At 37.3% G+C, this 27,794-nt stretch overlaps 1 protein-coding gene across 12 annotated transcripts in view; it reads left to right on the top strand.

Annotated features, from left to right (window-relative positions):
• RBPJ (recombination signal binding protein for immunoglobulin kappa J region) overlaps positions 1-27,566 on the top strand; it is a 158,954-nt gene extending 131,388 nt beyond the window's left edge. For 10 of the 12 annotated variants that reach the window (XM_054202028.1, XM_054202027.1, XM_054202031.1 and 7 more), the window contains 8 exons: positions 10,598-10,763; positions 11,863-12,037; positions 13,572-13,709; positions 13,923-14,035; positions 16,174-16,314; positions 21,041-21,196; positions 21,918-22,021; positions 22,852-27,566. In XM_054202028.1, coding sequence (XP_054058003.1) covers positions 10,598-10,763; positions 11,863-12,037; positions 13,572-13,709; positions 13,923-14,035; positions 16,174-16,314; positions 21,041-21,196; positions 21,918-22,021; positions 22,852-23,167 — 1,309 coding nt within the window. In that variant the 3' untranslated portion in view covers positions 23,168-27,566. Of the gene's footprint in view, positions 1-3,791; positions 4,098-7,985; positions 8,213-10,597; positions 10,764-11,862; positions 12,038-13,571; positions 13,710-13,922; positions 14,036-16,173; positions 16,315-21,040; positions 21,197-21,917; positions 22,022-22,851 lie in introns of all 12 variants that reach the window. The other 2 variants (XM_054202036.1, XM_054202037.1) reach the window with 2 other exon arrangements.
• The last annotated feature ends 228 nt before the right edge of the window (positions 27,567-27,794 follow it).

The following is a 27,794-nucleotide window of genomic DNA, read 5'->3' as shown; positions in this document are numbered from 1 at the left end:
TTTCCTGGCTTCCCTCTGTAGCTTCCAGCTAGGGAAACTATAGCATGTAGTCTGGTGCATAGTACTCTGCAGAGTTCCTGACATTGCGCTACAGTCTGAAGAAACATAAACCAAAATGTGTTCTTGTAAACCATTTAATTATGTAAGAAATGCTGCAGACCTGTGGCATTCAATGTAGCGATGCCTGTTTCTACCAACAGGTCCTCTATCTGTGGGTGAAGTTTTTCATCCATTGAGCTAAAATGGGTCTAATTTTAAACCTTCCATTTTAAGTCTGGAGTAAACAAGGTAATTAAGGGTGACTATTTGTAGAGGAGTGTTTTTCCTGAGTAGTTTCAAATTAATATTAAAGGGAAATTGCTAGCCTCAGTAAGATACTTTTCTGAATCAGATCTGTAGTAACTTTAAAAAGAATGACAGGTCAATCATAGCCATATTTATGATAAACAGTCTCTTGTAAAAATCAGTATAGTACAAGTTACAATAATAGGTAGTTTTCGAAGGGACAGAATCTACAGGAAGATGGGAGGATGAATACTTTTCAGGCAAAGGTGAATTTCCTCCAGTCTTCTCTATGTGATGTTTTTATTGCGTGACTAGTAGAAGCAAATAGGATGGTCCTTCATGTGGAGATTTCTAGTCCTCTCATGATGAAATAGAATTTTCTTTAAATATAAATGATACTTTTCTACCTTAAATGTCACTAAAATAAATAGCACAGTATTTGGTTAGTTTTCAGATACTTTGTATTATTATTTGTTCACCACAAAAGACCATGTATTTGGCACATTAATGGTTTTGAAGTTTTAACCTTTCTTTCGCCACTGTTGTATAAGTGGTGTATAGTGTTACATCACTATGGTTTTTTACTATTTTCTGAGATTTGAGATTTTAATGTATTTATGTATGAAAGCATTAGAAACCAGGAATGTTAGAATTAAGCCTACAAAGTTCTCGGTTCGTTCCTACCAGTCTAAATCACACTTCCTGATGTTTGTGAATCAGAGACACAGACTGTATTTTCAACTGTTCTGCAGTGCTCGGTGCCTGAGTACTTGCCTTTCAATGTGTGTCTCGTTTCTGTTAGCCAGTGTCTCAAGTCCTTTCTTTGGGCAGTGTCCAGGTTCTGCAGCTCCAGGGAATTGTTTACTCAAAGTGTTTTTTAGATCTTTCTGAAATTCTTGATGAGAATCAAAAGAAAAGTCAGTGAAAGAGGAAGGAGGAAGGGCACAGCAGCAGAGAAGTATGCTGTGCATCTGCTATGTAACTGTACAGTGCTGTTGCTCACTGGCACGCTTAAATGCAGAAGAGTTGCAATGTAAGGCCTTAGAAGCAGTAAATGATCACTTTAACCCCTTGCAGCAAACTCGACAGCCAAAAAGATTTATTGTGACAATATAGGGATCTCTGATCGTTATCTTCTCAGATTGTATCTCACTCAAGACTTTCATAGTTAACTCATCACTGCGGGTGAGTTAAGCATATTACTCCCCAAAAATGAGGGGTGTGCCTGCAGATAAGAAAGTGACTTTCTAAACAGTGTATCTGTAACTTCAGTCAGTTTGTTCTCCTGGGGCCAGAGCAGTTTGAGAGCAGGAATATTTTGCAAAGCTGTCCTGTATATCGTTATTTTGGAGAACAAATTGCATTAAAAGAAGGGAGAAAATAAAAAGATGAAGTATGTAATTTTGATTATTAAAAGTTACATTACTGTTTGGCAAACTTACATAAGTGTTCTGAAGAATACAGGGCAAAGCTTCAAATTGGTATTTGTTAACAGTTTCTAAAGGCTCCTCTGTGCATTTCATGACATTGTTGTAAATTCCTGTTGCCTTGGATATACGTGTATACTTCAGTTGATGCTGTTAAAGGCACATATATTACCCAAGTACTATTGATGTTCAGCAAACTAGTCATTCTTTTCTCACTGCTTGAAATGATTGCTAAGTGGAATTAGTGAAGCGCAGTTCAGTTGCACATCTCATCACAACGGCATTTTTTCATGAAAGGTATCTCAGATTCACCTCTTTAAAAATGGAAGCATGTCAAAACGAGTGTAGAGAATTTCAGAGCTTTGCAAAAGACAACTAGGAATGAAAATGCTTGGGTGTTTAGTATAATGTGATGGTGAAATGATTGTCATTCTGGTATGGGTATGAAATGCAAGTTTGGAATACATACTAAGCTTCCATTTTTCAGTTGAAATATTTTAGGGTTTTTTTACATTTTAACGCGCTGTTTAGACTGTCTCTGATACTGTTCTGCTAGTTCCCAGACTGCTAGCATCAGTAATGATGTCCTGTTGTTATCAGTGTAAAGAAAAAATGCCAGTTATTAAATCCTTAGATCCATGTGTGCCCTAAGGTACTTAGTGAAACTGAATGATATATTAGATCTTTTCTTTCCTCTCCTTTCCTTTTTTTTTTTTGTGTGTGGGGTTTTTTTTTAATTGCTTCTGTTTTGGTCATAGCAGAACATGCCCTTTGGTTCTTCATATTGCTGGACTGAGCAAAATTAGTAAAGGTTTAAAGCTGCTTTATGCAAGTGGTCAATCAAGTTTTCAACAGTTTTACATTAAATTCCATGTTTGAAGTGAGTAGTTTTGTATACATCTGCTTTATAGACAGAAGCCTATTTCCTACCTGTTTTTATGGAGAAATTTTATGTCTTCCACAGGACTTGATTATGGCATGGATATAATCTGGTTAATTTTTGATCTGTAAAGAATAAGTTAAATTGCACTGTCTTTGTAACTAAGAATTCAAGTTACAAAAGGAATTACTTCTTAAATTTTACATGTATTTCAAGTACATATAGAACGAACTTCTGCTTTTTGTTACAGTCTTTAAACCTTGTTTGTTGTGAGGTCATGGGAAATATTTATCATTAATAAACTTCGCATGGCATAATTAAAAGGTTAGCACAATAACTACCTTTCAGTGTTTTGATGAGGCTTAGTAGATGGTGAAATAATGTGTTGAAAACTCACTGTAGACGGTGTAGATCTCACACAGTGTGGTCTGGTTTTTAAACAAGCCTCACAGAAACACAATTCCAAGTTGTTGCCGCGTGGATGGAGACTTTCTGAGTTAATTTGAGAGTGTTCTTGATACTTGTCCCTAAATAACAGTAATGAAAGGAGGTGGTGGCTTTGTTTTTTGAGTGGACTCTTCTTATTAGCCTTTCTCTTACTAAAGTTAACATTGGTTAGTTTAACAAAGAAGCCAGGAGGTAAGAAGCTCAGGGCTGGACTTTAGTCGAATTTAAGACTTTTTGCTGAATGTTTTCTGTTGGATGGCTGTCAGCTGATAGAGACTCAGGTGGTGTTTATTCCTGATGAGTGTGGGTGTTTGGCTTGTGTTTCTTGTGTTTTTCCCATATTTACTGCTCACTGAGACTTCTCTCTTCAGAGTCTGAACAGTGTGAACGTTCAACAGTTTAAAGGACTGAAGTGTTTTGGATTCCAAGACATGGTTCATCAAAGACTGTGAACCATATTGGTATTTGTGGGTTACATGCTGGTTTGAGTTTAAACATTATCAATCACTACAGATTTGCCTGAGAATTGTCTAGCTGAGAATGATCTTGTTTTACGGCTGTTAGTGAAGAAGCTCCTGTAATTTCTGGTCAAATATTTCACTGAACTGAGGGTGCCTACCCTCTCATTAATGCTCTTTTTATTGAGAGCATAAGCCTTTTCCAGGGCTTACCCCATGGCTCCACTACTTCATCCTTAGCACCTAGCACCTAATGATTTTTCATTTGGTTTTTTGTTGTATTGAATTCTTTAGTTCTTTCAGCTCCTAAGAAGGAAGGAAGACTGCTGAGTAGTTTCATGCTCAGAACAATGGGGGTAATTAACAAACGCAGCTCCTGCCTTGACTGACTCAGAATTGACCAGCAGGTACAAAGGAAAACCTTCCCTGCTAATGTCACCCTGAACATAAAGAAAACCAGCTGGTAGACACCTCTAAATCCTCCTGAAGCCAAAGACTTCTGTGAGATGAGCACAGGGATGACTCGGATGATTTGAAAAAGCAAACCTTTGTGAACAGAAGCCTGTGGTTTGAAAAGAGTATTGAGTGCATCAAAACTAGGTAGTAATGAAATGAGCTGATTTTATTTTACTTTCTACCCCTTGCTTCCTGGCAAGTTCAGTTAGGGTAGCTTCTCTACATGAATTACTATATTTCCTCTGTATTGATTGGCCTGAATTGACTGAAGGAATATTGTTCACTCCCTCAGTGATTATCTGATCTAAAACAATGTTCCAGGTGGTGCCAAAGACTCAACCTGTTCCACTTTCTGTTGCAGTCAAGACTCAGAAACCACTAGAAATTATCTTGTTCTTCCCTGCAAGTCATTCGGAATAAAGGGGAGCATCTGTAGGCAAATCTCAGCTTGGTTTTCTTGCTGTGGAAAAATGTTCAGTTTCCAGTTTGATGGAAGAGATCTGTCAGAACAGATGAGTAACAGTTTGCTTGTTTGCTGTACTGTTAATGAGTCTGGAGTCTAACATGAGGTTGGTGATACTATGGTCTTTCCTCACTTGAGTGGCCCATGAAGTTATAGTGCAAGAAGGCACTTTTTGGAGATCGATGCTCTGACCTTTCCTGGCTAATATCAGTCCCAATGTTAACCTTCATTTCAAATGGCCCATCATTTTAATTACACCGATCACAAATTCTTGGAAGATGCATAGGAGAAGAGTCATAGAGAGCCTCTTCTGAGAAAATAGGAGTCCACAACAAAGTGTTGTAGAGGTATGTCAAATACGTGAAGTATTTGCAGAGACCTGGTATCCCAAAATGTTACCCTGGTTCAGTCACTGTGCTTTATGTCAGCAAGTAGGAAGCACTGATCTTGTCACGCAGCTCTAACAAGTGTGGAATCGGTTTTGTCTAGGAAAGACATTCCTGGTTGTTAGACTCACAGTGGTGATCCGTAACAGATCTCATGTGTTTTTTAGATCAAGTTGTTAGGTGTTCACCTCACGGAAGAATGTCCTGTGTTGTTTTACTGCCCATTGAGCAAGGAATTACTGGTCTGCTTGTGGCATACAGAAGAAGTATTAAGAGAATATGTTATAAATCCAGTGAGGAAATTACATCCTACATAATTTTCCACCATTACTTCCTGTTCTGAAAATTCTGAACAAGCTCAGAAGAACCAAAAGCAGCACCTTTCCCTCCAACATAATTTTCTTTTTACTATAGGTCAGATTAATACTTCAGAAGAATTTCTGCCTCCTACTCAGTCGTACTTTAGTTTTGTGGTTAAAGAAAAAAGAGAGGTAGGCCCTGTAAATCAAAGGTCGAAGGAAGAGTGTTTTCATTTGTTCCACCAAATATTGTCCTACCATATTTCCCATCAGTATTACTGGAACTTACTTTACCTAATTACCTTACTTGTTTTGGGGAGGTGATTTTCTTTTTCTCTTTTCCTCTTTATAGTTATCTGAAAACCAGCCTCACACATAAACATTTACATTCATATTTACATCAGGAATGTCTCATTAATGAGAGAACTTGTTTCCAGCAGTTATTTTATACATATCAAAGACATTTTCTTTGATCCTCTGTGATAATTAGAAATGTGAGAATACTCATGGTTTACTCACACTGTATTGGATAGAAAATTTATGGTTAATCTCTTCTATACATGGGTTCCTGGGATTGTAAATATGAAGTAAAAAGCCCCCAGACTGTACTGGTCTGTATGTGAATGGTGAGGAAGAGGCTGACGCATAAGAAAACCCATTCACATTGTGAGTATCCAGACTCTTTTTTCCTATTTGGTTGTTTTAACCAAACTTAAAATTGTCTCAGCTTCAAAATTTTATTTCTTTGTTCAATGTCATAGTTTTCTAGGCTTTTTCTCTGTGTTCTAATTGGAAAAGAGCGCTTCAGTTGTTGTGGGTTGTTTTCTCTTCATCGGTGGGTTAAAGTTTGTTTCTTACAGGTCTTCATTGCCATCTAGCGGCCTAGTTATTCAAAGGAGTTGGTTTAGAATAAAGCTGAAATGAAAAAGGATATGAAAAAACTTTGGGATTTTTTCTTGTGTTCTAACCAGTAAGATAAATACAAAAGAATACAGGAGGAAGAAAGGTAAATGTGTGATGTTTATCATGTTATACCTACTTGGAATACAAGGGGTTTGGGTTTTTTTTGTAAAGCATTGCTACGTTGATAAAGGTTGATATTGATTTTTAGTCTGTGTATAATTTCTGTATTGGAAATAGCTTATAATTGTTGAGAAGAAAATTAGCGGGATACATCCATTAAGACTGAAAGGATCTTGTATTGTCATTTGAGTTTGGGAGTTCAAAAGCTGACTAGATATGTGGTGTGCTTTTTCTGGAAATCTGAGTTTTGTTTCCAAAAGATGAGCTCTTGAATAAACGCATCTGTTACTTGAAGTTTCTTCCGCCCAAAATTACATTTCCTAACCTTGGAGTTAGTTCATAAGCCCCATTGGAAAAGTATTGTTCATCAAGGACCACAATCATATTTCCCCTGTCTGGGATGGGAAAGTAGAGTAGGCCTCCTAAACAGTACTTGGGCACAGTCATTGCCCTTGCTTGACCTCTTGCCAGTCTAATAAAAATGTCACTCTTTCTTATCCGTGTATATGTATATTTTTTTTAAATGCTATCACAATTGCCTACAGTAGGAATTTTCAGTGTAATGCTAAAGCTGTTATTTCTTGCTTTGTTTTGCATTTCTCTTTTCCTAAAACATGCCGAAAGTTGCAGCAATCAGTAGATGAGCCTCAGAACAGATTTTTTTTTAACAATAATTATGGTATTTATGTATAGATGTGGGATGATATAGGGCCTATAAATTAGATGGGTCATGTAGAAAGTAAATATACACCTTGTACTTTAATATCAATTTTATGATCTTGACCATTGTCGTTGTACTGTCTCCCTCACAAACGTAAGTCCTCTTAAGATCATTTTTCCTTTAGGGTAGAGAAGTGTTTGAGGGAAATTAGGTCATGTCATCTGTGCTGTTTGAAATAAATGCAATTGAAAAGTAAGAAGTGCATTCCTGGTTTTGAGATCAAAAATTTGTAGTAGTAAGGGGAGGATTTAATTGGCACGTAACAGAAAGGTTCTTAAATATACCCCTGATGCATCATTCAGCATCTTCATGAAGAAAGCTGGAACAGGTTGCAAAAGATAAGAAGCAAAAGGCATATTAGTAATCAAGAAGGGGCTACACAGTGTGTGCTGTTCAATAACATTTAGTACTGCATGCTCCTCCTGTTCATGGCGATCTTCTCATGTCAGATAAATCATAAAGCTGAAACTTATAGTTATGGCTGGGCTGGTGGAAGAATTCTCTTGTGCTGCTACTGTGAAAGTGTTAAAATTTATTTTTGAAGTAGTTCATTGTGTAAAATCTCAAGTTCACAGTTCCATCAGGAAACATCTGCTTTGCAAATTGGCAAGTTTCTACCTGTTGCCTTGGTTCTCTGTGTTCTGCATTTTCAATTGGAAGAAAAAAATTCCAGAGCCTTCATATGACCCATAGTTACCCCAAAGAATAAAATACAAATTTAAAACTGATGCAATAACCACATGAAAGAATGTTAGTAGTTAAACTTATCATAGAATCATAGAATGGTTTAGGTTGGAAGGGACCTTAAATATAATCTAGTTCCAACCCCTCTGCCATGGGCAGGGACACCTCCTACTAGATCAGGTTGCTCAAAGCCTCATCCAGCCTGGTCTTGAACACTTTCAGGGGTGGGACATCCACAACTTCTCTGGGCAGCCTGTTCCAGTGTCTCGCCACCCTCATGATAAAAAACTTCTTCCTGATATCTAATCCAAATCTGCCTTGTTCTAGTTTGAAGCTGTTACCCCTCATCCTATCAGTACCTGCCCTTGTAAAAAGTCCCTCTCCAGCTTTCTCGTAGGCCCCCTTCAGATACCGGAGGGCTGCCATAAGGTCTTCTCAGAGCCTTCTGTTCCCCAGGCTGAACAACCCCAACTCCCTCAGCCTGCCTTCATAGGAGAAGTGCTCCAGCCCTCTGATCGTCTTCATGGCCCTCCTCTGGACCCACTCCAACAAGTCCATGTCCTTCTTGTGCTGGGGACTCTAAAGCTGGATGCGGTACTCCAGATGGGGTCTCATGAGTGGAGTAGAGGGGTAGAATCGCCTCCCTCGACTTGCTGGCCACACTTCTTTTGATGCAGCCCAAGGTATGGTTGGCCTTCTGGGCCGTGAGTGCACATTGCGGGGTCATGTTGAGCTTCTCGTCCACCAACACCCCCAAGTCGTCCTCCTCAGGGCTGTTCTCAATCCATTCTTTGCGCAGCCTCTATTTGTGTTTGGTATTGCTGTGACCCAGGTGCAGAACCTTGCACTTGGCTTTGTTGAACTTCGCGAGGTTTGCATAGGCCCAGCTCTCAAGCCTGTCCAGCTCCCTCTGGATGGCATCCCTTCCCTCCAGAGTGTTGACCGCACCACACAGCTTGGTGTCGTCGGCAAACTTCATGAGAGTGGACTCAATCCCACTGTCTATGCTGCCGACAAAGATGTTAAACAGTACCGATCTCAGTACCAACCTCTGAGGAGCACCACTCATCATTGGTTTCCACTTGGACACTGAGCCGTCAGCCACAACCCTTATCCACTGTGTGGTCCATCCGTCAAATCCTTGTCTCTCCAATTTAGAGACCAGGATGTCGTGTGGGACAGTGTCAAGTGCTTTGCGTGAGCCCAGGTAGATGACGTCTGTTGCTCTCCCCTTATCCACCAACACTGTAACCCCGTCACAGAAGGTCACCATTTTGTCAGGCAACTTTGAATAAACTTTGAATAGTTTACTTCTACAGGCGGCCTTCTGTTAATTCATAATTCCCTATTTATCAAAATTTCTATACTTTAGAACAATGGGAAGGCAATAAAAGGAGCAAATAATTATTATAAGTCTCTGCTGAAATGGATTATCATAATGGCGGAAATATAGCATTTGTTTCTATTTGTTTGGAATTATTAATTTTAAAAAGCAATCTGTAGGAGCAGTTTCACAAATTAATTTAGTGGGCTTCTCAAACATGCACATCTTTTGTTGTCACATGGCAAATTAATTTCTACAAATTCTCTGTTGTAGGCTGTCTTTTTTTCAAACTAGAGCATGATACTTTTGAAAGATGTTCATAGATATTTAATATTGGTATATCATCAGTTTTGTTGTGTTTTAAAAAGAGCAAAATCAAATGAAAAATTTTCACTGTGGACTTATTGGCAAGATAGAAAGTTGGATTTTTTTTTTTTTTGCCTGCGGGGGTTAATTTTTGCTTGTTATCATAACCACTGAGACATTTTGAATTGCAGTAAAACTTAAAATTAAGTTGCTTGTTTCTGTAGCAAATAATATGTATTAATTGTGTGCACTAACTGAAGTGATTACAAATCTTTCCTTTTATTCATAATCTTAATATTTACATTTTATTATTATGTGATTATTAACTCAGGACTTTGGTTTCATCTTTTAAGAATTCTGTTGCTTAGAAAAGCATTTTATATCTGTTAAAAAAGGTAATTTTATTGAACGAGTGAGATAAAGAAGTGTATTAGACTTGATTTTCATACTAAAGGCGATTTCCACTAATCAAGGCTTATATAGTGTTTAATAGAAATATTCCATGAATTCAGTTGTCCCAAGCCAAAGTTAAAAAAAATCCTACCTACCTACCTGCATAGGTAGGTAGGTAGGATTTCAGAAGTGCCAAGTTAAGCACTACTCTCTAATTTGAAATAAACATAATAAATAAAAAATTTTTCGCTTATCCTCTCCCTTCATCCCTCTTTAGCTACCTCACAATTGGATGTACTCACTCAGCTTTATTAACTTGGATCTTAACTAAATGATGATAAAAACACTGCAGCTGTTGGCTAAACTAAAACCAAAAGTGGTTAGGATTTTCGTTTTAACAATTTTGCAGAAACTTCAAGACCAATACATTGTATTCTAATGCTGCGTTCAATTTTGAACGTGGTGCTGGATGTAGCATCTAGACGGATTTTAGTCAGTGCTATTAAAGACTAGATTGTATCTTTTACTAATGAAGATGTAAATTCATCTATTCCATTTAAAAGATGAAAAGAGGTTTATGCTTGGATGGAATAGACTCCCTCCTTGCTAATGCTGAAGCGCTAAATGTTTAGGAATTGTACTCAGCACTTGTCCATTTAATGAGTTTGTGGAACTGTTCAATGTTTATTAATCGCTGCATCATGTTAAGCACCTACAAAAGCAAAACGCTGCCATCACTTGCAAGGCCTTTTCACTTTCTTTGAGAATCTTTGTAAGGGTAGAAAGCATTACAGAGATGCAGGCTGTTACCTGTCATATGTTGAACTAGAAAGATACTCAGTGCATCTAATGCTGACATTCCTTGCTTTTTCTCTTTTTTTGGTTTGCATTTTAGAAAATCTTCAAGGCAAATGAAGGGCTTGCACGTATAAATTCAAATGCAAGGTGTGAATGGGCTGAGAAAGCTTTGCATACACAACAGTTTCTGTCTCAAGAATTTTCTTGAAAGCTGTGTGTAATATCATAATGCATTTTTCATTTTCAGGTTCTTTTGTCCTCCTCCATGTGTGTATCTTATGGGCAGTGGATGGAAGAAAAAAAAAGAGCAAATGGAACGGGATGGTTGCACTGAGCAAGAGTCACAACCTTGCGCCTTCATTGGAATAGGAAACAGCGACCAAGAAATGCAGCAGCTGAACTTGGAAGGAAAGGTAGAAGAATTGTAATAAACAACTCAGATGACTGCAAAGGATATTATAGCTACGTGGTGCATCTCTCAAGGAATACCCTTGCTTATTTTTGATCACTTCTGTTATACTGTAGCAGATATTACATAAGTGGCTTAAAATAATCCCTCAAAAGTATGTAGAACAATCGAATAGGTGGATTTGGTTCATGGGATCATAGCAGGGGACTAACCTTTCATTTGTAGGTTGTTAATTCGGAGTCAGTAGGTTATTTGGTAGGCATCAGTGGTTAACTGAAGTAAGGTTTCTGGCCCAATCTCAGTGGCCCTCTCCCTGGCTTGCATGAATGGATAATCTCATCAAGGAAATAGCTGAACAACATCTGCTGCTAGAAGTGGTCTTTAAGCCCCTTTGCATAAAAATATAATTAAAATAGCATCTTAGTATATGTAGTAGATTTTTTTTTACAGTGATATAAATTGCTACAAGGGTTGTTTTTTTTTTTAAAGATATTTGTGATGACTTAAACAGTTGGAATAGAACTGGCAGCACATGAGGGTTCGTCTTAGCTGGTTGTTTTATTAAGCAGTGTTTTATAGCTACCTAGTAGCTAGTAGTATTTTTGAGATTTTTATTTTTTAAGCTCCCATCGTCACCTAGCATAAACACTTAGCTGAAAGTAACTTTCTAGTGTTTTAAAACCTAGTCATATCTCATCTTTTCGAGACATTTGGCTCAACACATTTTCTGCACAGGCAGCCTCTTGTGCATGCCCAGCGTACTGTACATGCCTGCATAGTTCTATTCCAATATAGTTTTCAGTAGTGCTCTTAACTACCACTCAGAGATGGCTTTGACACAGCTATAGTCTCCAATTATCTGTTTTCCAGCCTTGGTAAGGGTCTGTAGAAAGCGGCTAAAGTATTGAAGTCAGGTGCTAGCCTTCACAAAGATAAACAGTAGTCATAAAAGATATCCATATAGAAGAGATGGAAAAAGCACTTTCTGGTCTGTTTTAGGAACTATTGCATCAGTTTTCCTATTTTATTCATAATTAAATATACATAGTTTCTTGAACTGGGTTGACTTGAAAGAAGAAACAACAGTGTGTTTTCACCTACAGAATTATTGCACTGCCAAAACATTATACATATCAGACTCAGACAAGAGAAAGCACTTCATGTTATCGGTAAAAATGTTCTATGGCAATAGTGACGACATTGGTGTGTTCCTCAGTAAACGGATCAAAGTCATCTCCAAACCTTCTAAAAAGAAACAGTCACTGAAAAATGCAGACTGTAAGTATTTTACAGTTCTTTTCTTTATGTAGCAATTAATTTTGCCTCCTACTATTTTTTTCTTATGTATTCTGAGGTCTGACTGCAAAGTATATACAACGAAATTTTCAATTTCTGTTTTTTTCTAATGTATTTCAGAACTGTACACATCAGTGTATTTTAAAGCATTCCAATATAGATAGGTTACACTGAGTTTTACGCAGTCACAGTTGATTATTTAGTAAGTATAAAAGGTCCACCAAAAAAATTCTGTTCTGAGGAGTGAATCCTTTTAGACAAATGCATAAAGAATGCTCTGCCTCAGCTTTCTAAGCTGTTGGATCACTTAAGCTGCCATGATCTGGTGTCAAGGATGTTTTGATCAGTATCAGAGATAGCTTTTAGATTGTGTTAAATGAGTAGCATCATGTTATCCAAAACTGCACTTTGTCACATCACAGCCACATTCTTAGTGTCTCATGCCATTTTCTTGTTTTTATTTTTAATATGTTTTGCCTGGTTCCTTTTAAGGAATTGGTTAAGAAATCTGTATGGTGATATTTCACCCAGATTTATTTGCTGACTGTGTTTTTCAACTTAAGATATCTCTGGTGCTAATGTATAATTGGGAGCAATTTTGCTTTTCCTCCAAAGTTTTTTGCCTGCATACCACTGGAGCACCTCAAGAGATACCCTTTTTTTTGTTTGTTTGTTTTTCTCTCTCTCTTCACTAGTGCTTTAAAAGGCTCTTCCATCTGTGTTGGGCTGGAACCCATTCACCTATGGAATGTGGATCTCGGGGTCGCTAGCTTGCCACATGGCTAAAGGCAATCTGTTGCTGTGCAGTTCATGCCCGTGGGCTCAGAGTATGCACTGTTGACTTTGTATTCAGACAGATAGTTTTGATGTACAGTGAATATGAACGGAGCATTCCTCGATAGTAAATATGAACCAAGTAAAAGAAACACGCCCGTTTTGATGGCAAAATGCTAGTTGCTGATTTCTTTTTTTAGGGGAGCAGACTTAGCATTTCTCTCTCTCTCTTGAATCATAAGTAAGTTCAGATCTGAGAAAATTTCAAGTTGCATGGTTACAATTTTACATAGTTATGTCTGTCTTCCTTTCAACTGATTGTGATTCGTAAGAATAATTTTTCTTTATACTTCAAATATGTTTCAAATGATCACTGAAAGTTGTCCGAGTACTTCACAAGGACAAGCTAAAGCTTCAGCTCAAATAATCACTTGTTGGAGAGCTATGAACAGAAAGAGCTTTCAGCTGGCAAGCACTGGCCCATTTGGCTAAGTGGCAAAATTCTGTGAAGTAGCATGCCTTTGGAGAACAGCCACTGTGTATGTTATCCCGCTTGTAATTTTGTGATTATATGTGTGACAGACCAAAAAATAAATATTTTCTAAATTAACCAATAGTTTAGAATTATTTCTTGATTTCCAGTATTCATTGGTTTATTTTACTGTATTTGTGACTTTTTATTACTTTTCTATGTAATAATGAAGTAATTTTATAATCTGAAGTCTGTGTGTGTTCCTTGCAGTATGTATTGCATCAGGGACAAAAGTGGCACTATTTAATAGACTTCGATCCCAAACAGTTAGCACCAGATATTTGCACGTAGAAGGTGGTAATTTCCATGCCAGTTCACAACAGTGGGGAGCGTTTTACATTCACCTCTGTAAGTAAAAATGAAGCAATATATTTTTTTCACCTATCTCCCTACATCCCCGCAAAAAAAGTCCTGCATTTTTTCCTCCATATTAATTGCCCATATACAGCTTTGTTTTGTTACTGAGTGTATATTTGACGTAGTAGTGTTATGTGAAATGCTCCTCCTGTCGAGAAAAACAGTGATTAAAACAAATACTGTGAAAATTCCTGTTTCACGCAGTGGATGATGATGAATCGGAAGGAGAAGAATTCACAGTGAGAGACGGCTACATTCATTATGGGCAGACTGTCAAACTTGTATGCTCAGTTACTGGCATGGCACTCCCAAGACTGGTACAGTTTAATTTCTCCAATGCTGTAATTAATTTGTAGATGGCTACTTTGTGTAATTGCATAGTTGAGTTTGCATTGCTTACAGTTTTTGTCTTTGTATGTTTACCTTTGGTAATACATGTTTTACATAGAAAATGGCGTTCGTTTTAGTAAAAGCTTATTTTTATATCTGCAGATTAATTCTGTAAGCAAAGAACAGCTTGTAAACTAAGCATAGGGAATTTTTCAGAATTCCAACCTGACAAAGTAGGTTAATCTGCAAGCTGTCCTTAAGAAAATGTCTATTTTGAAAACAGTAATGTAGGTCCCAGTGTAGGAAAATGCTTAAATATTGATATTGAATAGATGAGTAGTCTTTGCAGTCAGTAGGACTGTTGTGTTTGTTAAGTTCAGCACAGCTTTAAGAATGCTCTACGGATTTGAATCTAAAAGCACTTCTGTGTACATCTAAGTATTACATAATTATACCAATATCAGTTTGCAAAAGCATTTTGGGCATTTATTAATAGTGTCTGTTTTAAATATGGAACATTGGAAGTGCCTTTGCAATAATTCTTTTAGAAAGAGACAATTTCAGCATTTGTCTTTGTCACAGGTACAAAATTGATTATATATATATATAATTTTGTTTGTGAAACAAAAAATTTATCGCTGGGTACACAGTAATGGCTTTTATAAATAAAGTTAAGGATAATTATAGATTATTTTTTCCCCTCCTGTTTTATACACTTAATGCCAGCCTAACTAGAATTTTATGTGACTGATAATAAACAATGCTTCACTTGAGATCTGTGAAATTGTGGTTTTTCAGCCCATTACGAATTTCATACAAGGCTTTGCTAATTCCACTTTTAACTAGAAATAATTTTTAGAGTGTGCCAATGTAAAAACCAACCTTCCCTGCAAGCAAGTTTTTGTTCCCCTCCCCAGACTTATTTTACTAGGACTGTAATGAGAAATTCTCTCCCAATATCAAACTTAGCTAAAAAAGAAAATAGCCTGCTCAGAGTAAATGGTAAAGCATGATCATTTAAATAGATCTTCTTTTTAAAAAAATAAATAAATCACATTATTTGACAGAAAACTCCAGACCTGCTTACTACTGATCTGTTTCAGTGCACATGACATGCAGTAAGAGGATCTCACTTTATTTGTGGGCTTCATGTTAATATTTTCTTACTGCCAAATGGAGATGCCATCACTTATGATTCCAGAAAACTTATTTGTAGGTAGAAATAGATTAAAACAAATTAGGTTAAAGGTTCCTGTTTTGTTTGCTATTGGGAACATTTGTCATGCTACCTTACAAGATTGATTGAAGGTGATACGATTAAAAGGTAACTTGCAGACGTTTTATTGGTAATACAAAGACCTTTGAAGAAACAAGTTAACCTTGAAACTTATATTGCTAATAATGCCATTTATTATCATTAGAAATCCCAGAGGACATGGTTGGCTTTCTGATTGTCGGCTTAGAAATCTTCAAGCACTTTGGCTGCTGCTTCTGCTGATGTTGCATAAATGAAGTATTAAACTTTTTTCTAGAAGTTGAGTTAAAATTCCAAGCTACAGATTTCCACTGTCTGTAAGGGAATAACTTTTTTAATTTTTAAAAATAAATTAGTGTAACAGCTCTGAATTAAGTCAGCAGATTTTTTTTTTTCACTGAACTGCCAGATGTAACAACAATTGTTCTTTGCAGTTGTCTTTATGTAATATTTAATGACCGACTATTGTTAAGATACGCTATGATTGTTGTGTTTGCAAAACTGTACTTAAGGACATCTCAATACCTTTAAAGTAAATCCTTATTTTCAACTGTTCTCATTCAGCAACCAGTCTGCCACAGAGTGTTGTTGATGCTGTCAATGGTGGAAGCTTCTGTAGAAGTCTATTAATACTTGACCTACTGCTCTTTTGTACCAGGAAATGGAACAAAAGTAGATTCTGCTGAAGCTTCAAGTTTCTTCCCCACTCTTATAGCAAAAAAGATAAAATACATATGCATGCAGCACATTGAAGCTGTAGTACTGAGTGTAACGACCTTTCACTTCCTTTACTAACAGTACATATGTAATCTGCAATGTAATGAAGTACAGAAATTGTCCTAAATATATATCTACAATTTTCATTCACAGATAATTCGAAAAGTAGATAAACAAACAGCGTTATTGGATGCAGATGATCCAGTATCGCAGCTCCATAAATGTGCATTTTACCTTAAAGACACTGAGAGAATGTATTTGTGCCTTTCCCAGGAGAGAATAATCCAATTTCAAGTGAGTTGTTTAAAACTGTTTCAATAGATGAGAAGCGTGGTTGCGACATTTTCCCAAATACTCCCAAAATATGTATGAATGCCAGTTATGCAGTTGGTTTTGAATTGTGAGTCTAATATTTTGTTTTGAAAAGGCAGAGGTTGGAAAGCAACGAACTTTATCTGTCCCTTTCTAAATCTGTTTTTCTTTCCCCATAACCTTCTTCCATGTCTGTCTAGACAATGAATTCTCTTTTCTCCAGTGGAAGAAATGGAAACACCCTAGGAACTTGTGCATGCAGTCGTGATACTGTGACTTAGTGTGTTGACATATGCCAGTGGAGTTTACACCACTTGTGTGTCCATTTCTAGATTACAGCAAATAGGAAACGATACAGTTCATGATGGTCTTATTTCATGATGAATTTAGCAGAGTTGCAGTGCCTTGCGCTTGGCTAAGAGCATAAACATAGACAGCTATGGCAGTTGGCCACAATAATTTGTAAAGCCACAGAAATTTGTCTGTGAAGAATGTAGCTCTGTCAGTCTTCAAGTATTTGTTTCTTCAGTAGGGGGAGAAAAATGTCCCTAGCAAATTACTATGACAGGAATAAACCCTTGAGGAGAACTGTAAAAAAAATAAATAAAATACCACAACGTACAATTGTTCTGACAGCTTAAACCATATGATAACAAATTATGCTTTAATCCCATGTGTATGTTAGCATGGTTTTAGCAGACTTTCAGCATGGTAATTCCTGTAAGAGTAACAAGACTGTGGCCAAGTTCAGGCCTACCTAAGTATTGCAATTTTCTCTAAACATCCAGGGCAGCTCAAATAGCAAAGGGTGTTGAGAGATAACGCTGTGCTCCAGGAGGATGGCCACACTTGGGAAAGACTTGGGACTTCCTTAGGAGAACAGCTATAGCTTCTTGGGTAAGGAAAGGGGGAAGCTAACTTCTTAAAGATTTCCCTTAATTTAAGGGAAGGGACAAGAAAAATTGGTAAAGGCTCAGTTGACTTTTATCCTGAATTGGGATGATGGAAAAGAGAATATGAGAAGCTTTGTTCATATTTCAGGAAACACATTCATGACTTGTGGCTCAGAAGGGACCAGATAGCACATAGCAGAGATACATCTATCAATATACTTTCTTGTAAAGAAGAATGGACCTTCATCAAGCTATGCAAGAATTGCAGTAACTCAGGATCAGCCTTGCCGTTTGATCTTTCTGAAAGTGCTTTGTGGGAGGGGCTGAATGCAGAAGCAACTCTTGCTTCTCTGACAGTTGCTTTAGTTCAACATCCTGGAATTGCCTGTGGGACTACCCGGGCATCCTACCACTCTTGAGTTTCTGCAGCACTTGTGGAGCCCAATCTGTTAAGAGCTCTGAATTTTCCACCTGGGTGGGGCTTAAATAAAGGACAACCCACTATTCTGAATTCTTGTAGTGGAGTAGGTACCTGCTGCTTCTACTTGTTGAATAAAATCTGTTAACTTGCACATTGGGCTGTCATTACTCTTTGGTAAGTGAAATCACTATAGAAGATCAATTCTTTCTTACCAGTGGCAGCAGAGAAGTCCCATTTTAGCTATTTTTTTCCTTTGGATCAGAAGACCAAGACCAGAGAAACAAGCATGCGTAGCATCTTTCAGCTGCCTGCTTTTAAGCATTTACTGTTGAATACTGTGCCTATAGTAGGAGTCTAGACAGACTGTGATCACTGGAAAAGAAGGAAAACCACAAAAACCTGCAAAGTTTACTTCAGGGTGACGCGTCTCTCTTGGATGCATGGAAATAGCCCAATATTAAGAGACCTTAGAGGCTTAAAGCAGAGAGGCTGTAAAAAGTCAGCAGATCAGCATGAACCTACAGAAACCTTGAAATGCAGTTGCTGAAGTACCAGCCAGATCTTTCTTTAAAGAAATCCATGTATTCTGGAGAATACAGAAAGAATATAAGTAATGCCTTAATGGATCAGAGCATACAGCAGCTGTAGGAGACGGTGCTTACAAGAAGCAGGCAGACCTGGTCGCTTTGTGCAGTCCAGTGCAGTTGTACTCTGCCAGCATCCATGCTTCTTGTATAAAGGGTTGTTAAAGGCTGCATCCCTGACTCTGTCTTTCAGTATCATTTTGTAGATGTGTAGTCCATCAGTTTGATTCCTTTTGAATGTGCTGACGCTCTCTCTGTGGTGTTCTATGGCAGAAAGTTCAAGAGGTTTCCTGTCTTCTGTATAGTAAACTTTTGCTGTATTGGTTTTGAATGATGTAATAGTTTCTGTGAGTGATTCCAGTTTTGCAGTATTTAGTGAGCAATAGTTCTGCATTCACCTTACCCGTCAATATCTTAATTTCTTCTCTCCAAATTGGAGAGTCATAGTCTTTATAATTTCTTCTCAAAAGGTTTGTGAGTCCTTGTGATGTCAGTTGCCCCTTCTGTACCTTCTCTTTTTTCACCATGGCTTTCTTAGACAGGGAGATCAGAACTGCACACAGTATTCCAGAATTAGGTGAATAAAGGGTTTACACTGGCAAAATAATATGTGATACCTTGTTCTCAATATTGTCTTCTGATGGTGTCGAACATTGTGTTGCCACTTGCGGCTACCACTGCACATTGAGCTGGTGATTTCAGTAAACTGTCAGTGGTGGCTCCAGGATCCTAAGTTGTAACTACCAGTTCCAAGTTCAGTATTTTATGGGCATCATTTAGAGAAGTTTTCTTTAGAAACCTCACTTTTATCTAAATGGAAGCTCATTACCATTTTTTTGCCCTCTATGTTCATTTCGATGTCCTTCTGGACATAAAATCAGTGCAATTGTAACAGCATTTAACTACATGAAAAACTTAGGATCATGCAGAAGTTTCAAGATTCAACTTCACCAGGTAAGGATGTTGAATAAAACTGGTCACAACAGCAGTCTTGGGGAGGGGGTGTGCTGTTAGCTTTGTGCATTTTGAAAGGAGAATGACTGTTAAGTTCTACCTTTTGCTTTTTGCTTTCCTTTAATTAGCTTTCTATTAAAAAAAAAAACAACAACCCACAACTTTTTCTAATCTGTTATAATTTCATTTCTTTAATATCCTTTGATACAGAGCTTTCTTGAGGTTTGGGGGGGGGGTGTGGTGTTTGATTGTGGGGGTTTTTTTAAATACAAATACATTATATTCCTTGGATTCCTTTTGTCTGTGTCCGTGTTGTGTTTGGCACTTCTTGGGGAATTCTGGCCTTTATCTGTTGTGCAATTATTTATTTCCCATCCTGTCTTCGTGTAAAGCCAGTCAATACATGGGGTACTAAGCATGGTGTTAAGGCATTTCAGTCTTCCAGTGCCACTGGAAAGGTGGTGGGGGGAAGTACCTGGAGGTAAACTGCTGTACTTGGAAGTGACAAGGAGGAATGCTTCTCTAGAAGAGCAATTATAATCTATTGAGGATTTCTATGACAAGAGTAATGTTTTCCTGAAACGATTCTTGACATAGCAGGGCTTTTAGAACAAGTTCTGTGGCATTTGCCTTCCACTTTGTGGCAGGGGTTTCGCAGATCTGAAGAAGCCAGGCAAGGATCTCGTATGGGGTCATTAATTTTTGATATCCATGGTTTTGTTCATGAGAACATCGGTCCATGCCAACAGGAATTGTAGTCAACCTGTAGGAAAAATGTCAGGCATCAAAATAGTATACAGCAGTTCCTCTTTTGAAGTTGGGCTGGTAATTTAGAAGCTCCATGTGTTTCTAATAAAAATATCAGTTGGGTCTTGAGCTTGGAAATATCTGTAGTTACTATCCCTGCTGCACACTTCCCTTGCAAGCTGTTTTCAGTGCTTTTTTACATGATCATATCAGAATGAAGAGTCCACATGAGAGTGCAGCTTTGATCTTAACTTCCTTTCATCTGAACTGGTAAATTCGTGCTAATTGAAATTTATCTAACGGTTTTGAAGAGCAAAGGTCATCGTTACATACCTAGGTATCCTTAAAGCTTAATGGAAGAAAACAGAATTTAGGTATTAAAATTAGAATTTTTGGGTCCCCCTTTTTTTTTTCCTATGCCTGTGTTTAACCTATACACAGTTTCCTTACTGGTTGCTCAATGATGGAATTGTTCAGAGATACTTTCGTTGCTATAAAAAATGTCTATGTAGGTATGCTAATTTATTAATATTTAGTAATATTTACAAGGAGACGGTGAATATTTCTGACTACTTTGCAAGGTTGTCATTTCAGCTTCTCTCCCAAATCTTTGCACAAACACTGAAATATAAGCATATGTTTTCCATCATTTTGTGGATGGCTAAAAGAAAAAAAAAATCTTGGCCAGATGTTAAAACTAATGAAGAGTATTCCACTTCAGACTGTAGATGTTTTAGTCACTTTGCAAAACAAGATTTATTTTAAAATTGCTACTTCTAGTTGTTGTAGTTTGTTGGTTAATGGCTATTGAATAATGCTAAAACTTTGAAAGCTGAACTACAATAAAACATTCCATACAATAAAACCCAATAATAACCAGAAGGTTGGAGAGTTGACAGTATCAAGTGAGTGTCCTCACAAGTTTTAGGTTTCTACTAGTTTTGCTGAAATGTATGTGACTGTTTCTCTAGATCATTTTTTTGCAGGAAATATATAAGGAAACATGTTTTTGAGATAATAGACATTGTTACTGGCTGAGTTGGTTTTTAGCTCTGTGAGTTGGTAGACAAGTCTACAGGTCAGATTTAAAAATTTTCTTTCTTTCTAAGGCCACTCCATGCCCAAAAGAACCAAATAAAGAAATGATTAATGATGGAGCTTCTTGGACAATCATTAGCACAGATAAAGCAGAATACACATTTTATGAGGGGATGGGACCGGTCCATGCTCCAGTGACACCTGTGCCTGTTGTAGAAAGTCTTCAAGTAAGTTGATTATTTTTTTTTTAATAAACTCTTTTAGGTGAGATGAGTTTTCTCCTACTGATTTAACCTTCATGGTGCCTTTGTGCAATACTGTAGGAAAACATTCTTACTAGCTTTATAAATAGGAAAGTTGTGTTGTAATAATTTTTCTTACCTACATTTCAGAATACATGAGCCTGTCTATTACAGGAATAACATTAATGTTTTTCTATACATTAAGAATTTTATTTCTTAAAATACCGTGGTAGTGATATCCTTAGAACTTCTACTTCTGTGTGATTATTTTGAAATTGATTTTGGTTCTTAAAACAGTCAATTATAGATGAAAGAGAGCCAGACTGAAACCTTATTAACAAAATCAGCATTCTGCTTTGGAAAAAAACTTGAAGCTCTTCTAACATGTTCTCTGAAAGATTCTTTGCTCTTTGTTTTCAAAGCCTTGTTGACTTCTAAGTAGCCACTGTCAAAACTTAGAAGTTCCTTCAGGATATCAAATTAATTGGCAGTATCTTTTAGATGTGTTACTTCTTTACAGTTCAGTTGTGTAGGTGTGTTTCTTCCACACAGCTTTATCCAGCTAATAGAAGTAGCACTGTTTACAGTTGTTGTGTGCGTGTGAAGAATTTTTTTCTGTGTTCTTCTGAGAGGGAGATGTTTGTTTTTAGTAATACATTTTTTTTGTGTGTGTGGTTTTTCTTTTTTCTATTCACTCCCTTTACAGTTGAATGGTGGCGGGGATGTAGCAATGTTGGAACTTACAGGACAGAACTTCACTCCAAATTTACGTGTCTGGTTTGGGGATGTGGAAGCTGAAACCATGTACAGGTACAGTATTTCCTACTACTTTTGTGGTGATTACATTTTACTGGATGCTTTAAAGAGTGTATGCTCAGGTGTATACACTCAAGTGTATGCTTTCTGCCCTGCAGAAAGGGATCTGGGGGTGCTGGTTGACAGCAGGCTCAATATGAGTCAGCAGTGCGCCCCGGCAGCCAAGAGGGCAAACTGCATCCTGGGGTGCAGCACACACAGCATGACCAACCAGTCAAAAGAGGTGACGGTCACACTGTATCTAGCATTGGTGTACCCACCTTGAGTACTGTGTGCAGTTCTGGGCCCCACAATTTAAGGAAGATGTTCAGGTACTTGAATATGTCCGGAGGAGGGCAACAAAGCTGGTGGAAAGGGCTGGAAGGAATGTGCTGTGAGGAGTGGCTGATGCCTTTGGGTTTGTCTAGTTTGGAGAAAAGGAGGCTGAGGGGCCACCTCATTGCTCTCTACAGCTTCCCGAGGAGGGGAGGTGGAAAGGGAGGTGCTGATCTCTTCTCCCTCGTATCCAGTGACACATGGGAATGGTTCAAAGCTGCACCAGGGGAGGTTCAGACTTGACATTAGGAACCATTTCTTTACCGAGAGGGTCGTCGAACATTGGAACAGGCTTCTTAGAGAGGTGGTCAATGCCCCAAGCCTGTCAGTATTTAAGAGGCACCTGAGCAATGCACTTAATAACATGCTTTAACTTTTGGTCAGCCCTGAAGTGCTCAGGCAGTTGGCCTAGATGATTGTTGTAGGTCCCTTCCAAATGAACTATTTTGTTCTGTTCTATTCTTTAAGCTTAAGTTTTATTATGCTCAGTTGACTTTCCTGTTTTTCAGATGCGCAGAGAGCATGCTATGTGTTGTTCCAGACATTTCTGCATTTCGAGAGGGTTGGAGGTGGGTTCGTCAGCCAGTCCAGGTTCCAGTAACTTTGGTCCGTAACGATGGCATAATTTACTCCACCAGCCTTACCTTTACATACACACCGGAACCAGGGCCACGACCACACTGCAGCGCTGCTGGAGCAATCCTCAGAGCCAACTCAAGCCTCATGGCTTCCAGTGAAACAAATGCAAACAGCGAGGGAAGTTACACAAACGTCAGCACAAATCCAACCAATGTCACATCATCTACAGCAACTGTAGTTTCCTAACTACTGTTGTTTGTCTGGACTTTAACTGACTTTTAAGTGCTACATTCAAGAGAACTGAACAATTTTTGTGGTTTCATGGGAAAACACCTTTCCATTTTAGGTGATATTATTTGAACCTTGTTACCTGCAAGTGCTGATCTTAAATATAGAAGCCACAATAAAAAAAAAAAAAAAACATCCGAAACATAAGAACTTTATTGAAAATCTATTTTTCAGCTGTTTTTTTTAATGGGCAAGAAACAAAAAATGTGGCTGGGATACATGTTGAGCAAACTAGAAAACATGAACACAACATAGTTTTTATGGACCAAGGAACTTGTATAAGCTTTAGTATAAAAGGTACATTTTCACCATACCTTTTTTGTATCACAACATATAGTACACTTTTGTTACCAAATAGTTTATATTTTTTTTTTCCTCTGAGCTTTTGCTCTGAAGTATATTCAGGTTCCAAGCCTGACCATGCTTGTATAATCTAATTACCATACTCTTCCAGTTTTAAAAAAATATATATATTTTTGGTCTGTGGCTGGAACTGTTCCTTTTTTTAAACTGAAGTCTTGTGACTTTTTATGAACTGAAATTGTTTTTATTTCAGCAAGTAGAACCTTGTAAAGGCCAGCATATTTTTTTTAAGATTATATGAAGTCTGTGCAAAAGCTTTAAAAAATGCCTCTGCCTTGCCTGCAATACATGCAATGTATGTTAACTTTAGTGCTCTGTTTTCAGTCATTGTTAATAGTTATTTCTGTTTTCCTTTTTTAAATATGTATTTATAGTGATAATTCATGAGGTTCTAACATTACATGAGTTTTTTTTTTAAAGTGGCATCTCAAGCAGTCATATTAATGATTGTTCATGTCACAGGCATACGTTGGTGTTTTTGAAGAGTTGTTACTGGGTTACTCCCCCTCTTCCTTGCTCAGTCATACTGCATCTGAAAATGTTTCAGGATCTGTTCAGGTTTTTCTAATCTTGTACATAATTTGTATTAAGTGTAAGTTAAATGTTTTATTTCGAAAGTGGAATGTTCCCAATAACTTCATTTGGCAGCATGTCTTCTGTCTTGTTGGCATGTAACTAAAATACCATGAGAAGTATATGCTACAAATGGGATTGGTAGGTGATGCCCTTCATCACTTGAGAATCACAAGCAGCATGTTTTTCTTCATAACTGTTCAGTAAATTAGGCCAGACTTTGGTGTAACACTTGTATTGAGAACGTGCTTTCATTGTGAAGTGATCATACCATAATAACTAGAAGTAAATTTTATTACTTAGAAATGGGCAAATAGAAAATCGTAAAAGCACTATGAAGATGTCAGCTCCTCCCATCCTTATTTCCCGTGGGTTTCTTTTTCCCTGCCAACAGCTTGTGCAACATTCAAGTCTTCTCTCCATCGTAAATTCAAGGCTCATTTGCACTTTGACTTTGTTGGTTGTTGCATTTGTTTTTCATTTTGACTTTGACATGTTTTGTCCCTCCTCGTAGACCTGCCTGCTTCATTTGTATTTGAAAGTATACCCCGGTAGTTCATTTGTAGTCACAGAACTAGGCATAGACTCATAGGACAAGTTCTGATAGTGTGATCTTCCTCTTTAACAGCCAAAATACAAATGTTATGGTGTGTTCAGCCTTTTCTATACCCTGAAGCAAGAGCCACGACTGCTGTGTAAATGTGAACCTGTGGCTCCCTACAGTGCGTTGCTTACAGGCTTATCTGTTGACCATTTTCATAAGGTCTTTATTTCTGACCGCTTATTCCAGTTGCAACACCCACGACCGTTTTACAGCATTGTCTCCGCACCACGTTTGTGTACTCTGACGCTCCATTCTACTTGTTTGCTTTAGTGCTCTGTTGTATGTGTGGAAAAAAATGTGGTTGAAGGAAGAAATCGGTTATAAGGCATATTTAGCTAATATTAAAATTGATGCCACTGTCCTTCTAAGATGTGCTTGTATTCTACCACAGGCCTTGATATTTGCTATTCTGTATTACAAAACTTACTCCCATGACGTAGTCGCAATGCTGGTTCTTAGCACTAGTGAATACTGCCTCACCTCATCTCCGTTTCAGTGACCAAGGGCAGAATTCATTGTGGCCTTATCTCTGTTTTAAACTGTTTACTGGCAATTACTTGCAAATCTGTTTACCTTTCTATGTGCTATACAATTTCGTTTTAATTTTGTTGTGGCAGGAATCATTTCACAGTGTTTTTGTTAGAAGCACGTATCTTACAGTACGGCTTGATTCAAGAGCCACAGATTTTCATCGCTCATTAGACTGAGAATTAAAACAAGCGATATATATATCAGAGGGTATTCAAGAACCAACCATGATATACACGCAGTAGGCAAACCATAACAAGCCTTTTAACTTTCAAAGACTATTTAAAATAGCTTTTCAGAACTTGACACCTGCTTTTATACTCATTATTTTAAAATTTTTACATATAAATGCAATACTTTTTATATTCAGTTTCTTTACTTGCAATAATTTTGCCCAATAGATATAATATTCTTTGACTTGTAAAGAACCTAACGACTTTCTGCTGTTCTACACACTACAGCCAAGTGGGTGAAAAAAAGAGACTATTACAAAGTTCTGCTTACAAGACCATTTTAAACCCCGTTTTTCCCTTGGGCTTGTGGCTCCGTTGTTGCCAGTAGTTATTCTGTAGTACAGAAGTGGTCTTCCAGGTCCTTACTGTCGTTAAGATGTCCAGTTGTTCAGATATATTATCTTCCTGAACTTTTTCCTGTGGGGTGATATCGTTACATTTATTGGCCTTGTGAGCTGTTAACTGATTTTCATGATATTAACAACATCTCAAGATTTTGATAAAACTACTTTTACAACGTTTCAGTATGAAACTGTTATAACTGTTCTAGCTGTTAAGTCTGCTGTTAATTCTATATACATAGAAATTGAGTCTGTGTTCAGAATGTTGTTATAGTTCCAACTATAGGAAGAAAAAGCAAATTAAGTGCTCAAATTTAGCTATGCCTTTTTCTTGTTTTCTTTTGTTTGGAACTGCATTTTGGAATTCAACACTAGCGTAGTCTTTAATAATCTGCTGCTGCTGTTTTTCCTCATTATTTGCCCTAAGGGCATCCCACAACTGTGTTAATAATGGTATTCTGTACTTCTTGTCATTGCCCGGACTTATGAGGTCAGAATGGTTACCTGAAAAAAAACAAACTCAAGACATAAATCAGTGAATTCCCATTATACAGAATATTAATGCCAAGTGAAACAAATTATCTATTGGAAGTGAGCTACCCACTTGTAGATTAAATGACTCCATAGAGGTGTCCATCTTGGAACTAAGATGCTCTTCAATTATTAACCATATTATTTACTTTCTTTCAAAAGCAGCTGTGTTTATGAGTACTGAACAAATGTGTATACTTTCCTGTGCCAGACTTTTGACTTTGTTTTCAAGCACTGTACTGTGGGATTGAGTGGCAGCTTTGTTAGAAAAAGAAGTATATTAGGGTTTCTACCTAACCCTTTTAGGACTGAACAATTTCTTCCCTTTAAAAGCTGTAAAATAAACGAGCAGTTCTAACTTTGTAAACATTCTGTCTGTGTTCAGCACTGCATTTGCCCCATCTGGAGGTGCTATGCTAATGTCATTTTTTTTAAAAAAATTCTGTAGCATGTGTATACATTCAGTCTTAAAAGGGTTATTTTTACAAACTGTGCACCTGTAAAGTTTCTTAGCAATAAGGTAGAAAAATGAGCAAGTTTTTACCATAATTTTGTAGAACTAATTGCTCAGTTCCATATTTCATCAAGAAAAACCCTGCAATATGGGCAGTTTTGAGGATTAAATAAAAGTGAAATGTAAACCACATAAAAGTGTTTTTGTCAAGTGTACTCTGTGTGTGATTGTGCATATACTATCGTGTTTCATTTTTTTTTCTACGAGGCTAGAGATAAAATGCCATGTTACTGTTGATGTGACAAACATAATTGAACATCTGTAGGATGATACCATAAAAGCAGCTGATGATTTGATCAGATGTTGAAACTTGTCACGTTTTTGTGGGTTTTTTCAATGTTAACCATGGAATATGATTGATTTTTATTTTTATTTTTATTTTTTTTTTGCGAATGAACAGTGAGGTCATCTATGGAACCAGAGCAACACAAAAGAAGACCAACTCCAGGAGTGGAAAAGTCACCAGTAGTTGTGAGGCTATGCACACTGGACTCCACTTAAACGGGATATGAAATGTCCACCCAAAAATTTCAGTCGGTTTCGTTATTGCTTGTATTATTGCTGGAGTTAGATAAGACACTGTTTTTTCCAATAATGTAAAAAAAACATCCAAACAAACCAAAAACGGTTCACTTTTTTTATATTATTTATTAAATAAGAAAAAAATGAACTGTGTTTAATTGTTTAACTTTAGCAACTTTATTATTGCAACTAGCATGTACCTGACTTATTTTCATCCTTTCCTCAGTTGCAGACTGTCTGATATTTCTTTCAGTTGGTTAATAATTAGAACCAGAAATTTAGCAGGCTGGCTTATTTCTTGCGTTGGCAGAATACTCTAGTTAGGGCCATAGGGATCAACTAGAAATTTGGTGCTTTTTTACTTTGCAAGCACAAG

Source organism: Rissa tridactyla, chromosome 5 (assembly GCF_028500815.1).
Source record: "Rissa tridactyla isolate bRisTri1 chromosome 5, bRisTri1.patW.cur.20221130, whole genome shotgun sequence".
Classification (NCBI taxonomy): Eukaryota; Metazoa; Chordata; class Aves; order Charadriiformes; family Laridae; genus Rissa; species Rissa tridactyla.
The sequence above is the reverse complement of the archived record's forward strand: the minus strand, read 5'-3'. Positions and strand labels throughout refer to the sequence as shown.